General features: G+C 44.3%; 1 protein-coding gene across 8 annotated transcripts in view; it reads right to left on the bottom strand.

The window, feature by feature from the left end:
- Positions 1-17,167, bottom strand: part of KDM4C (lysine demethylase 4C) — a 431,040-nt gene that overhangs the window by 19,505 nt on the left and 394,368 nt on the right. For all 8 annotated transcript variants that reach the window (XM_082470884.1, XM_082470885.1, XM_082470880.1 and 5 more), the window contains one exon: positions 2,689-2,808. In XM_082470884.1, the coding sequence (XP_082327010.1) occupies positions 2,689-2,808 (120 nt within the window). The remainder of the gene's footprint in view (positions 1-2,688; positions 2,809-17,167) is intronic.

Here is a 17,167-nt window from a genome sequence, read left to right as displayed (position 1 = left end):
GAAAATGTTTAAAACTTTTTTTTCAAGCTAATCAAATGGCAGCAAGTAATTTCATTATCCAGTTTTTTCAATATTTTAGGATATTTTGTTAGAGAAAAACTGACACTGAATAACAAACAGAGCATCTGGGGGAAATTCATCAAATGCCCTACTCAAAGTGATCTTGGTTTAGGCTCAATCCCACATGAACTCTTCCAGAAGAAAACAACAAAAGGGATGCAATCAGGGTAGAATATCTAATATGTTCTAACTCTGAACCACTTATGGTATTTTTGAAATCCCTAACTTGTCTGTCTGAATTATTTACTTTTAAGAAATAAGTATATGCTTGCAATTCTAGTTAAAAGATAAGTTAAACCATGTAGCTGTGCTATTTATGTTAATAAAAAAAATCTGCTGAAGTTTAAAAAATCCTAAAGATAAAATATATAATTAAACTTCGTATTTATTATCCATGTACTGCTCACATTTGACTAAGCTCAAACAAGGGGCAGAATTAGGTCTCGGTCACAGGAGACCTGTCCCTGCTACTTCTCAGAACGCTGAGATGGGAAGGCTTTTCTTCCTGGCCTTGTTTCAGCAAAATGGTTTCTGTAACATTTAATTAGGCCAAGGTGTCATGCAATTTATACAGTTTGATAGCATAGCTAGAACTACCTGTGCCTACCTTTCTTCTGTTTTAGATCATTTGAAAATTCTAAAAGAGAAAAAGGCAATTTTAAAACTAAGAGGGAGTATGGTATGGTAACCAACCATCCCAGTTTGTCCAGGACTGAAGGGGTCTCCCAGGATGCAAGACTTTCAGTGCTAAAATCAAGGACAGTCCCTCGCAAGCTGGGATAGTTGTTCACCCGAGTTGGGACAGAGCCAAGAGTAAATTCTGGCCCTTCCCTTTACCAGCTGTATGCTCTTGAACAAATTATCAAGTTCACTGAGCCTTTTTTCCCTCCTTTGTAAAGTAGGAGTCAAAAACATCTATCTTGCAGGGCTACTGTGAGGGCCCCCAAAATGCATATACTTAGGATACTTAGCACTGTGCAGTAGGTATTTAGTTCCATTTTTATAAATATCTTTGCTTATTCAATGGTGAGGCTGAATAAATAGACACAAAACACAAAATGATCTCAAAAGGCCAGTTGGTTTAATGAGGAATTTTAAACTACTTCCTCGAGAGACAATTTTAATATTAGTCTTAACTTTTTCATTGAGTCTGTAAATATGCTCACAGTTCTATGTTGATAGGCCATCATAAATTCAACTGAAGTTAGCACACTGATTACTAATTAGCCTGAATTTCAACATGTCTTCATTATGATACTTTTCATGTAGCTAATAGCTTTGCTACATGTAAGATGCTTCACTTTTGCATTTATTGTTTAATTAAATGTAATTATTTTCTTTTGAATGATGTAGTAAACACTTCTTTTCTAGGAGTCTCCAGTATTACCAGCCTGTCTTGTGATTTTTGCCTAATTTTGGACATTCTGATACAAAAATGCTCCAGCACTTACCCTGCTGTAAATGACCTTAATCTGCAACTTAACACTTTGTCACCAATACAAAGGGGAAACGGCCTCTCTCTCTCTCTCTCTCACACACACACACACACACACACACACACACACACACACAAACACTGGTTATGTACATCCTCTCCTCCCCACCCCGTTTGCTTTTTCTACACCTTAAAAAAATGTTCTCCCCTAAGTTTTCCAAACTTCTTTGAACATTTTTAATTACATTGTGCTCCAGTTTTTAGTGCAGTGTCTTTTAATGTACTGTTCCATTTAAGCCCTAGCCCTTTATCAGTCTTTGAACAGTTTCTCTGAGGAAACTGGAGGTCTTATCATTCTCAAGCTGTTTTTAACTTCACAGGCCTGAACCTTCTTGCTTTTTCTCCTTTTACTTCAGTCTTCCTGTTTTTACACTACTGCTTAGCTTTAGAATGTTGATTTCTGCCATCGTGTTACTAAGTACTATAATTTATTGGTTCTAATAAATTTGTTCCTTTTTAAAGTCTTTCTGAAGGAATATAAATAAATGCACATGCACCATCCATGTTGTTTTCCTTATTAGAGCTTAACTCATCCTCATTTCTAATAGGGATACAATTCATTTTTAAATTGTATATATATTCTTTAATAATATGTAGAGTTGTTCAGTAACAGAATGCCAAAATGATAACTGCACTTTTCATTAAATAAGCACTCCTTTACGCTCGGGTGCACAAATGGCCACATCTGTGCTGATGCACCATTGGTTTAGGTTTGCTGAAACGCCCGACGGGGATGATGTCTCTCAGGGAAAAGCCACCCATTCAGGGGCTGCTGGATGATGAACAGCCATCACTGATTTGGCTTACAGTTAGATAATCCCGCCAATTAGTCTCTCCCCGTATAGCAGAAACACAAGAAAGCAGCCCACCATCCAGCTGGGAATCTTTTTGACCTAACTATATTCCTTAACAATTAACCCATTCATCAAACGTTACTAGAGTTTCCCAGTATCGAACTCGGTAATAAAAGTCTAATATCTAGGTCATCAAACATTGAATTTTTGCCTTTTTTATAAAACAAGAGGTGTTCCAAATTCACGTGGCTTCTTGGTCAGCAGTACACTGGCTGTACTGTCTGCCCTCTGGCTTCTCCTGTCCGTCTCAGCAAGCATCACACCCAGGGCGGCACTCACCTGGTACATGTGGGCAACATTTGATCCGAGATATTTTGCCCCGTAGAGTTTGCCATCAGGCCACTTGACTTGAACGACTTCTCCCTCGGCAGGAGGGCCTAGCCTCACACAGTCTCGGCTCTGCATAATAAATAGAGTTAGGCTTTTCAAGGCAAATGTCTAAGTGACTGCATTTAGAACGTAGCAAATGATGAACTCCTGGCAATTAAAAGGAGTTATTGCCTCTGTGTTTTATGGATTATGATCTTGCATGGGTGTTCAGGGGAAGAGCTATAAGCCAAAGGAGTACTTAAAGATTCAGCCTACATCATAAAGTTACAAAGGAACCACCATAATCCAAGAAGGAAAAAACAGCATTTACATTTGCTATTTGACAAAGAATTGTTCAGAGGGTAAGTAAAATGTGCATAGAAACTGCTTTAGCTGAGAAATAGACTGGCTAATGATTTATAACACCTGACATTTATACAGCATTTTGCAGTTATTGGAATGCTTTAACATACATCTCGTCTGATCCTCACAATCGTTCCATGAGGTAGGCAGAGACTATTAATTACCCCCATTTTACTGACAAGGAAACTGAGCCTCCAAGGAGGCTCCTTTCAGTTGTCAGGATCTCTGGAGAAGTGAAGCGGTGTAAGAGATGAAGAACTGAGGACACCCAGCTGGACCTGGGGACAGGAGAGAAGCAGACTGTCATCAGAGCTGGCAGGCCCGGACAAAGCAGCAAGGGAAAAAAATGCAGGAGCCTCCAGAGTGCGGCAGGGGAAGCTGTAAGGCCTGGGTCCTGCTCAGCAGGCCTCTTCTGAAGACCCCTGGACCTTCCCCTACAGGCCTGGTTCTGCCTGCACCTCCCATCCACTGAGTAGTCCACCTCATTCCGCAGGTGATCCTGGCAGTGCCACAAGCAGTCTTCTCACCTCACTTCTTCCACTCAGCGCTGCCTCCTCCTCGGGCAGCAAGTCAGAACAAACTTCCCACTAGCTCATCCTGGGAAGGTGCTTTTTAGAGGGGGAGGGATACATTTTGCAAACTTAAGTTTGTATGTATTGAGAATGACACAATAAAATTTGAATACAAAGGAATTAAATACATGACGACTTTGATAATTTTTTTGCACATTTAGCAATTCATGTTTTGCTAATCCTGGTATTTTACTGATGAGGCCAATCTGACTGATTGAAATGCACACTTGACCAGTCAAGCTTTAAATACAGACTGGACAGGGTTCTGTGGTTTAAATGAGAGGCACACACAGGAAATATTCAGTTGTTTATGATTATAAATCCACCATGTATTACTTTTCATTATTAACAAAAATTTTGCATCATAAAGGAGTGGGCCTTTTACTGTTGGATTCAGAGTATACCTGAGAGGTTCATCTTTCTCACTGCAGACTATGCCTCCATTTAAAGCTATGGGCAAAGAAAAAAAAGTGTGTGCTCAGAGGCTCTGCAGAGTTGACAGCCTGCATCTTAGTCAAATGAAAATAAGTTTCTTCTTGGCCTTCATAATATTTGATCTCAGGCTACACAGAATTGAAAGGGTAGGATGAAGAATTGTATTCTAAATATGCCCCTGGAGTTATCATCTCACTTTTCATTTCCCTTCCCTTCCAAAGATGTACATGGTACTAAGAAGACTAGAAGGTGTAGCTTCTAAATAGACGCTGTCTCCTAGGATAGGAAGCTACGTCAGCTCAGGGATAACTCTGAGCTAAAACCCAGATGGTTTGGTGATGGTGGCAAGGAGAGAACAAGAGTAAGTTTCTTCCTTCTCCTGAAGTTTTATTCCATGTGGAGGAAGCTCCATTAAGGTAATACTCCTGGCTTTTCTTTTTTTTTCCCACTCCCTCATTCATTCACTTTTTTTTTTTTATTTTCATTGGAGGATACTTGATTTACAATGTTGTATTAGTTTCAGGTGTACAACAAAGTGAATCAGTTACACATATACATATACCCACTCTTTTTTAGATTCTTTTCCCATATAGGCCATTACTGAGTATTGAGTAGAGTTCCCTGTGCTATAGAGTAGGTCCTTATTAGTTATCTACTACTATATTTTATATATAGTAGTGTGTATATGTCAATCCCCGTCTCCCAATTTATCCCCCCCCCCGCCAAAGCAATCTACAGATTCAACACAATCCCTATCAAATTTCCAATGGCATTTTTCACAGAATTACAAAAAAATTTTTACAATTTGTATGGAAACACAAAAGACCACGAATAGCAAAAGCCATCTTGAGAAAGAAAAATGGAGCTGACGGAATCAGGCTCCCTGACTTCAGACTACACTACAAAGCTACAGCAATCAAGACAGTATGGTACTGGCACAAAAACAGAAATATAAAACAATGGAACAGGACAGAAAGTTAAGAGATAACGCCACACACCTATGGTCACCTATTCTATGACAAAGGAGGCAAGAATATACAGTGGAGAAAAGACAGTCTCTTCGATAAGTGGGGCTGGGAAAACTGAACAGCTACATGTAAACAAATGAAATTAGAACACTCCCTGACACCATACACAAAAGCAAACTCAAAATGTATTAAAGATCTAAATGTAAGGCCGGATACTATAAAACTCTTAGAGGAAAACATAGGCAGAACACTCTTTGACATAAATCGCAGCAAGATCTTTTTGAATCCACCTCCTAGAGTAATGAAAATAAAAACAAAAATAAACAAATGGGGCCTAATGAAACTTTAAAGCTTTTGCACAGCAAAGGAAACCATAAACAAAACAAAAAGACAACCCTCAGAATGGGAGAAAATATTTGCAAACGAAGCAACCAACAAAAGATTAATATCCAAAATATACCAACAGTTCTTGGAGCAAAAAAAACAAACAACCCAATCAAAAAATGGGCAGAAGACCTAAATAGACATTTCTCCAAAGAAGACATTACAGACGGCCAACAAACACATGAAAAGATGCTCAACATCACTAATTGTTAGAGAAAGGCAAATCAAAACTACAATGAGGTATCACCTTACACCAGTCAGAATGGCCATCATCAAAAAAATCTATAAACAAATGCTGGAGAGGGTGTGGAGAAAAGGGAACCCTCATACACTGTTGGTGGGAATGTAAATTGATACAGCCACTATGGAGAACAGTATGGAGGTTCCTTAAAAAACTAAAAATAGAACTACCATACGACCCAGCAATCCCACTACTGGACATATACCCTAAGAAAACCATAATTCAAAAAGAGTCATGTACCACAATGTTCACTGCAGCTCTATTTACAATAGCCAGGACACGGAAGAAACCTAAGTGTCCATCAACAGATGAATGGATAAGGAAGATGTGGCACATATTTATAATGGAATATTACTCAGCTGTAAAAAGAAACGAAATTGAGTTATTTCTAGTGAGGTGGATGGACCTAAAGTCTGTTATACAGAGTGAAGTCAGAAAGAGAAAAACAAATACCATATGCTAACACATATATATGGAATCTAAAAAAAAAAAGTGGTTCTGAAGAACCTAGGGGCAGGACAGGAATAAAGACACAGACATAGAGAATGGACTTGAGGACATGGGGAGGGGGAAGGGTAAGCTGGGACGAAGTCAGAGAGTGGCATGGACATATATACACTACCAAATGTAAGATAGCTAGCTAGTGGGAAGCAGCCACATAGCACAGGGAGATCAGCTCCGTGCTTTGTGACCACCTAGAGGGGTGGGATAGGGAGGGTAGGAGGGAGATGCAACAGGGAGGAGATATGGAGATATATGTATATGTATAGCTGATTCACTTTGTTATAAAGCAGAAAGTAACACACCATTGTAAAGCAATTATATTCCAATAAAGATGTTTAAAAAAAAGGAAACTAAAAATAGAACTACCATATGACCCAACAGTCCCAATACTGGGCATATACCCTGAGAAAACCATAATTCAAAAAAACACATGCACCCCAATATTCATAGCAGCACTATTTACAATAGCCAGGTCATGGAAGCAACCTAAATGCCCATCGACAGACGCATGGATAAAGAAGATGTGGTATATATATACAATGGAATATTACTCAGCCATAAAAAGGAACGAAATTGAGTCATTTGTTGAGACGTGGATGGATCTAGAGACTGTCATACAGAGTGAAGTAAGTCAGAAAGAGAAAAACAAATATCGTATAATAATGCATATATGTGCAATCTAGAAAAATGGTATAGATAACCTTATTTGCAAAGCAGAAATAGGACACAGACGTAGAGAACAAATGTATGGATACCAAGGGGGAAAGCAGTGGGGTGGGATGAATTGGGAGACTGGGATTGACACACATATACATTAATGATACTATGTATAACATAGACAACTGATGGGAACATACTGTATAGCACAGAAACCTAATGCACTGTGGTAACCTAAATGGGAGGGAAGTCCAAAAGGGAGGGGATATCTGTATGTATATGGGTGATTCATTTTGTTGTGCAGTGGAGGCTAACACAACATTGTAAAGCAACCATACTCCAATAAAAATTAATCAAAAAAAAAAGACATATGGCTGGCTATAAAGCACATGAAAAGATGCTCAACATCAGTATTTCTTAGTGAAATGCAAATCAAAACTACAATGAGGTATCACCTCACAGTAGTCAGAATGGCCATCATCAAAATGTCTATAAATAATAAATGCTGGAGAGGGTGTGGAGAAAAGGGAACCCTCTCACACTGTTGGTGGTACAGCCACTATGGAGAACAGTATGGAGGTTCCTTAAAAAACTAAAAATAGAGCTACCATATGATCCAGCAATCCCACTCCTGGGCGTATATCTGGAGAAAACCATAATTCAAAAAGAGACATGCACCCCAGTGTTCACTGCAGCACTATTTACAATAGCCAAGACATGGAAGCAACCTAAATGTCCACCAACAGAGGAATGGATAAAGAAGATGTGGTACATATATACAATGGACTATTACTCAGCTATTAAAAAGAACAAAATAATGACATTTGCAGCAACATGGATGGACCTAGAGATTGTCATACTGAGTGAAATAAGTCAGACAGAGAAAGACAAGTATCATGTGATATCACTTATATGTGGAAACTTAAAAAGGGGTACAAATGAACTTATCTACAGAACAGAAATAGTTATAGAAAACAAACTCATTCTCCAAGAGAATAAGGAGTGACAATTTTATTGTTGAGTTTTCTGAAGGAGACTGCATTTTCCAAACTATGCACTACAGTGCCTTGGGGCACCACAGCGAACTCACTGGGGTTCTGAAATAGGGATATTTTCAGGGGAAACACAGGGACACTTGTCAGACACCGAGCTTATTACTACTATTAAGTTGTTTAGACCAAACTAGTAGATGGAACTGTTAGGTATTTCCTTTGGCCTAGGAGCGCTATAAAAAATGTGCTGAGATAGCCAGGGTCTGTAAGCCAAGCAAGGATACCCCTCACCTTCCGTTTCTCTTTGGATCCCCTCTGCCGGCAGAGAACTTGCTTTCTGCTCTGCTCCTTTCACAGAGAGGATCTGGCGGTGCCCTGTACTACCTTTCTAGGAGGCCTAATTCTCAGGTCCAGTATCAGGAAAATTCTTTGCCCACAGATGTAAGCCACACTCTCCAGCATCTGCTTTATGACAAAGGAGATATGTTAAGTTTTCAAACTCTGACTTCTTTCTCTCTCTAAATTGCTTGTCCTCAGGCAGGATGAGACGTTTTCTATTGGGCCCTTCCTCAATCCCAACAGAGGCAAGTCAAGGCCTCAGGCATTACCAGGCCACAGTCCCCATCTACTCACCCACCACAAGCCACCTCCAAGCAGAAGACTTATGCCATTAGTTTCACAGATTTGACCTTCAACAGAGGTTTACTAGCCTTTAAAATAACTACCCCAAACCAATCCTGACCTGCAATTCTGCGTACCATAACACCAAGGTGTGGCAATGGCCATAGAAATGTGGCCTGAGGAAAGTATAAAGTATACTTGAGGAATTTATCATAAACTTACATCCTTATTAGTAAACTAAATGTATGCAACTTTACCAAGTGAGGAACAATTTCTTTTTGAAAACTTCTTTGGAACTAAATGTCTAAGATACAGTTTGACGTCTTGCTTACTGTCAATGAGCGCTTTACTCACAGCAAATCTTAATTTGGCACAGTGACCTCCAAGAGCCCCTCCAGCTCAGCCTCCAGGCACAGTGACCTCCAAGAGCCCCCTCCAGCTCAGCCTCCAGGCACAGTGACCTCCAAGAGCCCCTCCAGCTCAGCCTCCAGGCACAGTGACCTCCAAGAGCCTCCTCCAGCTCAGCCTCCAGGCACAGTGACCTCCAAGAGCCTCCTCCAGCTCAGCCTCCAGGCACAGTGACCTCCAAGAGCCTCCTCCAGCTCAGCCTCCAGGCACAGTGACCTCCAAGAGCCTCCTCTAGCTCAGCCTCCAGGCACAGTGACCTCCAAGAGCCCCTCCAGCTCAGCCTCCAGGCACAGTGAACTCCAAGAGCCTCCTCCAGCTCAGCCTCCAGGCACAGTGACCTCCAAGAGCCTCCTCCAGCTCAGCCTTCAGACACAGTGACCTCCAAGAGCCTCCTCCAGCTCAGCCTCCAGGCACAGTGACCTCCAAGAGCCCCCTCCAGCTCAGCCTCCAGGCACAGTGACCTCCAAGAGCCCCTCCAGCTCAGCCTCCAGGCACAGTGACCTCCAAGAGCCTCCTCCAGCTCAGCCTCCAGGCAGTGACCTCCAAGAGCCCCTCCAGGCACAGTGACCTCCAAGAGCCTCTTCCATCTCAGCCTCCAGGAACAGTGACCTCCAAGAGCCCCTCCAGCTCAGCCTCCAGGCACAGTGACCTCCAAGAGCCCCCTCCAGCTCAGCCTCCAGGCACAGTGACCTCCAAGAGCCCCCTCCAGCTCAGCCTCCAGGCACAGTGACCTCCAAGAGCCCCCTCCAGCTCAGCCTCCAGGCACAGTGACCTCCAAGAGCCCCTCCAGCTCAGCCTCCAGGCACAGTGACCTCCAAGAGCCTCCTCCAGCTCAGCCTCCAGGGAGTGACCTCCAAGAGCCCCTCCAGGCACAGTGACCTCCAAGAGCCTCTTCCATCTCAGCCTCCAGGAACAGTGACCTCCAAGAGCCCCTCCAGCTCAGCCTCCAGGCACCGTGACCTCCAAGAGCCCCCTCCAGCTCAGCCTCCAGGCACAGTGACCTCCAAGAGCCTCCTCCAGCTCAGCCTCCAGGCACAGTGACCTCCAAGAGCCCCCTCCAGCTCAGCCTCCAGGCACAGTGACCTCCAAGAGCCCCTCCAGCTCAGCCTCCAGGCAGTGACCTCCAAGAGCCCCCTCCAGCTCAGCCTCCAGGCAGTGACCTCCAAGAGCCCCTCCAGCTCAGCCTCCAGGCACAGTGACCTCCAAGAGCCTCCTCCAGCTCAGCCTCCAGGCAGTGACCTCCAAGAGCCCCTCCAGCTCAGCCTCCAGGCACAGTGACCTCCAAGAGCCTTTTCCAGCTCAGCCTCCAGGCACAGTGACCTCCAAGAGCCTTTTCCAGCTCAGCCTCCAGGCACAGTGACCTCCAAGAGCCCCCTCCAGCTCAGCCTCCAGGCACAGTGACCTCCAAGAGTCTTTTCCAGCTCAGCCTCCAGGCACAGTGACCTCCAAGAGCCTCCTCCAGCTCAGCCTCCAGGCAGTGACCTCCAAGAGCCCCTCCAGCTCAGCCTCCAGGCACAGTGACCTCCAAGAGCCTTTTCCAGCTCAGCCTCCAGGCACAGTGACCTCCAAGAGCCCCCTCCAGCTCAGCCTCCAGGCACAGTGACCTCCAAGAGTCTTTTCCAGCTCAGCCTCCAGGCACAGTGACCTCCAAGAGCCTCCTCCAGCTCAGCCTCCAGGCACAGTGACCTCCAAGAGCCTCCTCCAGCTCAGCCTCCAGGCACAGTGACCTCCAAGAGCCTCCTCCAGCTCAGCCTTCAGGCACAGTGACCTCCAAGAGCCTCCTCCAGCTCAGCCTCCAGGCAGTGACCTCCAAGAGCCCCCTCCAGCTCAGCCTCCAGGCACAGTGACCTCCAAGAGCCTTTTCCAGCTCAGCCTCCAGGCACAGTGACCTCCAAGAGCCCCTCCAGCTCAGCCTCCAGGCACAGTGACCTCCAAGAGCCTCCTCCAGCTCAGCCTCCAGGCAGTGACCTCCAAGAGCCCCTCCAGCTCAGCCTCCAGGCACAGTGACCTCCAAGAGCCTTTTCCAGCTCAGCCTCCAGGCACAGTGACCTCCAAGAGCCTCCTCCAGCTCAGCCTCCAGGCAGTGACCTCCAAGAGCCCCTCCAGCTCAGCCTCCAGGCACAGTGACCTCCAAGAGCCTCCTCCAGCTCAGCCTCCAGGCACAGTGACCTCCAAGAGCCCCTCCAGCTCGGCATCCAGGCACAGTGACCTCCAAGAGCCTCCTCCAGCTCAGCCTCCACCCAGCTGTGCTCCGGATCAGCCACAGTCACTTCACACGCTTTCCCGTCAAAATCTAGGGAAGACACTTCGGTTTGCTTTCTCAATTTCTTGGCTTCAGAACTTTTTCTCTTTATTCATAGGAGAAGAATAAAGAAAAATAACCAACCAAACACATAAGAACATAAAATTTTTCTGAGAATCTCCCTTCCCCCTCCACCACCAGGCGGCATTATTGTCGGTCGTGATGCCCAATTTCTCACCCTTTGCCAGGTCCTTTAGCTGGAAGTGGATGTACCTGGATTTGCATATAACTTCATTTAGTGAGTATTACTCATTATTTACACCCCAGCTACTTCCCAAATGGACCTAAGGCAGCTCATAGTAAAACACAAGAGTTAATTTCTGTAACATCTATTTTCCTCCATAGAGAAGTGGTTTCAATTCATCAGCTGTCTCAATTCTTGAGTCTGCCAGAAATTTTCTATGTCTACATGGCATATAAAGCATTTAGACAGAAACGGGATTAGGAGCATGTGGGCTGATGAAAAGAAGTTGAAAAGTCTGATATTTACGTTTCCCTGACCCCTCCAGCATAGAAGCTGCTGGGTGTCCCCAGAACTGTCACAGTCACTAATCTGATATCTATTTACTGACCACCTGTGTGAGACACTAGAGGAGCCAACAGTGTCCAGCTCCCCAAGCTAGGGACAGACAGAGGGTGTCGTGTCCATACCTGGAAGCCTGTCACACTGAGCCCCACAGCTGGAGCCTCAGGGCTCCCTGCAAGGGCTGGAATCCACGTGGAGTACATGAACTTTGGCCACCATGATCACTTCAGAACAGAATTTTTGATTTATACACGTTGGGTTTCTGAGTAGGACTTCATGGAGGAAAAAAAAAGTTTCTGTTAAAAATGAGAGGTCTAAAAAAAAAAAAAAAAATGAGAGGTCTGAAAAAAATGAAATAAAATAAATAAAATGTCTGAAGATGAGGGGATTCAGTTTACGGAAAGCAATGGCTTGAAGGGTCTGCCTCTCTCTTAAAGGCCTTCAGCGGCTCACATCTTCCTGGCTGTGCATGAGGAATCAGACAATAGAGCAGAGCTTCTCAAAGTGCGGTCCCAACTGCTGGGGACACACTTTAAAAATGAAGATTCCAGCCCACACTGCCCACAGCTCTATGTGACCTGGATGGTTTTTTAAAGCATTATAGAATTTGAGATCTATTCTACCAAAGGATGTAAAATGTTAAAGAGACCTTTCCTGATGCTGTTCTTAGTGTGTTACTGGAGCAAGTAACACTTTGCTGGAAAAGTATATGCATTAAAAACCTTGACTAATGCGTTTTTCTCAGTTGCTGTCTAGACCCTCAGAAGAAGTCTGCCTTCGCCTGACAGAAATACCTGTTTACCCTTTGCTGTACTGCCTCCAGGGATGTGTGAACTCCCCTGAAATCTGCCAGAGCCCTCTCCACAGGGACACAGGTGTCTGGAGCTGCCAGTAAGCCTGTAGCTAGAGTACTACATAGATGATGTAAAAATTAAAGACAGAAATAGTCATCACAGTCAGGAGTGGACTTCTGCCTATGATTAAAGGGCTGTGATTAAAGGACTGCGATGAGTCATAATCCCAGGCAAGAGGACGGTGTCATATCTCATTCCTGCCAAAGTCAGGGCCAAGCTCCTGTACTTGCTCTCCCAACAAAGAGGAAAGCCCAACTGCTAGTCTGATTATTTGAATTCTGAAGTCACTGTGTTCTTGAACTGCCTCTAGGCCCTTTGAAAGGGACCTCTAGAAGGAGCAGCTGTCCTTGCACGCTGCCTGCCTTCCTCCCTCTCCCAGTTCCCACCTCTACTCCCATCAAGTATAAACCACAGGGCAGGCTGCCCCATCTATCAGTCCCGCTGCACCAGATGAAGACACGGTATGTGAATTCCCAGTACTTAATCAGCATATAGTTTGGAACCTCTTACAGTCCCCCATGCAGAAAATGCTTAAGTGACCGAGAGCAAACTGAAGCCAGCAGCTGCTGGCATTGTAAGGGATAATCACCTGCTCATTACTGGACTCGGGCAGAGATTAACAAGACTGACTGAAAGCCATGTGCTAATCATACTGGCTATCTGTCATCTGGCTTCCCAGCATCTGAACCCCCTTCTCCCCTTCAGAGTCTCAGCGGAAGGCAGAGCTCACCTGCCATTACAAGTGCTGAAAGATGCCAGATACTCCCTTGCCCAGCAGCAGGTATGGAGCGGGGCCCGGCCAATTAGCTACATCCTGCCAGTAGATGTAGAACCTGTGACCAGAGATGCAGAGAAACAGTGGAGGGGAGAATGCTCTCAGAGGCCGGCAGCAGCAGTGGCAGCTCCCACGTGCCGATGGCAGAACCCTGGTCCAGGTGGACCAAAAGGGGAGTGGCCTGGTCCTACTCACGTTCCAGCCGAGCAGCCTCCCTCATTCTCACCTGTTTTTTGACTTTGTTTTTCTGCATTCCTGGAGATTCTGCGGGCATCCATATAACTTTCCACTAAGTTCCTGTAGTGCCTAAATCAGTTACAGTCAGTTTTTTGTTTTGTTTTGTTTTGGCCACGTCACAAGGCTTGCGGGATCTTAGTTCCCCAACAGGGATCGAACCCGGGTCCCCGGCAGTGAAAGCGCCGAGTCCTATCCCCTGGGCCGCCAAGGAATTCCTGAGTTACAGTTTTTGTTGCTCGACACTAACGACCCTGACTGATAAGGAACGGCTAGTTTGGGTGATGGCAGATCCTGCCTCACAAAGTGAGGAAAAAACCCTTTCATTTAACGGTGGAATATAAAAATGGAGGGTTTCCCCGACCATCTAATCCTCGTTCAAAGGGCCTATGAGGAAAACCATCCCTCACAAAGGAAGGGGACATATTCATGTCACCACCCACCTGTTTACAAGGCACGGCCCTAGATGATTTGTGACTGTCCCCAAGTTTCCAATACTCCCCACAGTCTGAAGATTTCTCTCTGTAGTGGTAGCCCTTTAGAGGGGACTCGTGGGGACTGCTTTCAAAGGGATGCACCATGTTCGCATGGATAAAATTCTGGACTGTTCGTTGAATATAAGTCATAATGATTTGCTATCAACCTTCATGTAGAAATTAACAAAGATAGAAAAACATTTTAAAATTCTTTTTCTTAAAAATAACTTTTTGTTCTGAGCTTCTACTATATATTCCTTTGGGGGAAATCATAGACTTTTTTTTTTTTTAAGACAGAAGATTTAAAACAACCCATATTTCCACCACCTAGAAGTAAATCCTGTTACCATGTGGATTTTCTCTCTACGCTTCTATGCATTTTTTAAAAAAAATTTGGGCTTCCTGTACAGATTAAATATTTTCCCTCATAGCTACAACCTTTATTTTCTTTCACATGAGCACACAACTGACCTCTCTCTGAAGAATCAGGCAAGGCTGCTGTTGTGAAGCGCTCACACTGCAGTTCCCACCGTGTTCCTCACTCATCCCATGGCACATCCCATAGGAGGGGAGGGCTCTTTCTATTGTGGTAAAACAGGCAAAACATAAAACTTGCCTTTTAACCACTTTCAAGTACACATTCTAGTGGCCTTACGTATATTCACAGTGCTGTACAACCATCACCACCCTCCTTTCCAGAAGCTGTTCATCATCCCAAACTGAAACTCCGTATCCATTAAACCATAACTCTCCATCCCCCCATGCCCCCGTCCCTGGTAACCACATTCTACTCTCTGTCTCTAAGAATTTGGCTATTTGTAAGCACCTCATAAGTGAAATAATATATTTTCCCTTTGGCATATACATACATAATTTTGTACCTTGCTATTTATCACTTGTAATTAAGAGGATCTTATTAATTATCCTTTGAAAACTCCATTTTACTGAATATATGCAACATTATGGATATTCCACAATTAATTTAAGCATGCGCCTACTGTGAGATATGTAGGTCTTTCCAATTTTCCCCATCATGTATAATACTATTGTATATTTTTCTCCATAAATCTTTGTCCAAATTACTGTCTATATTCTTAGAATAGACTTGTAGAACCAGAATCACTTGGTGAAAAGGTATATAAACTATTTATAAAGTTAATTTCATCAGCTTTGAAAAATTCACCATCAGACTTACTTTTCTAGTGCAGCAAATCTATTCTTAGCCACTAGAGAAAATTCTGCTTCAGTCAGTCCAAGGTGGGGTCCAGGCTAAATGCCCTCCCAAGCCATCTGATGCTCAGCCACGTTGAGAATCACCGCACAAGAAGATTCTCCCTCCCAGCGTAAACTATACATCCTACCTATAAAGGAAGAACTAATTCCATGCTGTTTCTGCTGACTACAGCTCTTCTACAGTGACAGCCTTCCAACATACCTCTTATCTTTGTTCTGTGCTAGTTGTGAAACACTGTCATTTCAGCCTGGGGGTTAATGGATTCAAGCCAACCTGCTTCCACACTGACAGCCATCATTCTGGGAAAATTCTATGTCTGATATCCAGTTTTCCTTTATAATAGGTTTTTAATTCTTTCTTAAGGGACACATACATACACACACACACACACACACACACACACACACACACACGCACCCTTTCTCTAAGACGCTCTGGTTATCTCTGTTAAGCTGGCATGACACCCTCCTTATTCCCTCCAACAGCCAAATTCCTTTCCAGCAGCCACATTTCGCCAATGCCCTGACACGTAACCACACCTGTCTTCTAAACAATTGTATCTTCTTCAGAGACTGAACAGGACTGACACTTATTTGGTAAATTCCTGAGGGCCAATTGGTTAGTATACACTTTCCCTTCCGCTATAAGCCAAGAGTGAACACAATTCCTGGTAGAGGTACTGAGGTCCCAGAGATGGAGGCGGTCTTATTCTTCTGAAAGTTACTACAGCATTAAGCCTCAGAAGGTATAGTGCTAAAAGAAGTCACATCTTTGTTATTAGAACTAGGTGAGATTCTGGCATGGAAAAGCTTCTAAAATCATAGAAAGTATACAAAGTTAGGCAATTTCTTTTGGAATTATCTTTCTGGTTCTTTTGAAGTGAGGAAGCATAAGAGAAGTCAGTACGAGAATCAGGGGTGACACTGGGGAGCTGACCTGACGGCACAGGCCTGTGAGGGATGGACACAGGCAGGCAGAGAGCACGCGAGGCCTTAGCGAGGCAGCTCTGGAGTGCTGGCCAGGGGTCTTCCGCATCCTCGTAATTGGAGAGTATGAATGGAACCGAAAGGATCATTTATTCACCCTTACCTGCCTTTGAGAGAGGCCTCTCCTCCCTCCTTTACTGCCTCTTCTCCCTCTCTGGCATACACTGAGTGTCTCCTGGCACCTTGCGCTGAACTTGGCATTGGGAAGACAGAGACAAAAACAGTCCTTTCTGAGTCCTTTCTCCCAAGGAATTCAGAATCCACTGGGGACTCAAATATGTACATGAATATCTACAATATGATGTACCGTATGTGATCATAGGTAAGTGGGCAGGGAGGTGGGAACTCTGTGTTCACGACTCATGCTCACTTGACATCACCTGTGTCAAGGACCTTCTCCTTACGATTAACCAAACTCCTCAGGCCTTCCCCTCAATGTTAAATCCCCTGCCATATAAACTGAATTAATCACAGAGTCCCCATTCAGGACTCTCCTGCACTCATCTGGCTAGGTCTATCTGAACGCTGTAAGCTGTGCAGAAAGCAGTGATGTAGCCCTTAAAGGCGGACATTGGAGGGAGCTCGCAGCTCCTGCAGCGCTTTGTGGGGATCACTGTTGGAGGCTCTGGCATGGCAGCTTGATTTTATTGGGGCTCCATAGTTGGTTATCACACTGACTATGTTGAGTGGTGTAGCCAAGCCAGGAAGACAGAGCGGTAGCCTGACCCTTTCTCTGCCTCTCAAGAGTGTTCTCGAATAATCCCACCAATGATCCCTGGGCTGATTCCCCATCACACCAGTAGCCAAAGCAGGAAATCTTTCCAGTTAAACTCCCCAAAGCCCCAGATATACAAACTACTTGAAAATGGGATTTGTATGTTGAAAGTTTTCTGATACTTCCTCTTAGATCCTTCTTT

Source organism: Balaenoptera physalus (genome assembly GCF_965194825.1).
Source record: "Balaenoptera physalus genome assembly, chromosome: 7".
Taxonomy (NCBI): domain Eukaryota; kingdom Metazoa; phylum Chordata; class Mammalia; order Artiodactyla; family Balaenopteridae; genus Balaenoptera; species Balaenoptera physalus.
Note: the sequence above shows the minus strand (reverse complement) of the source record. Positions and strands in the feature narration are given on the sequence as shown.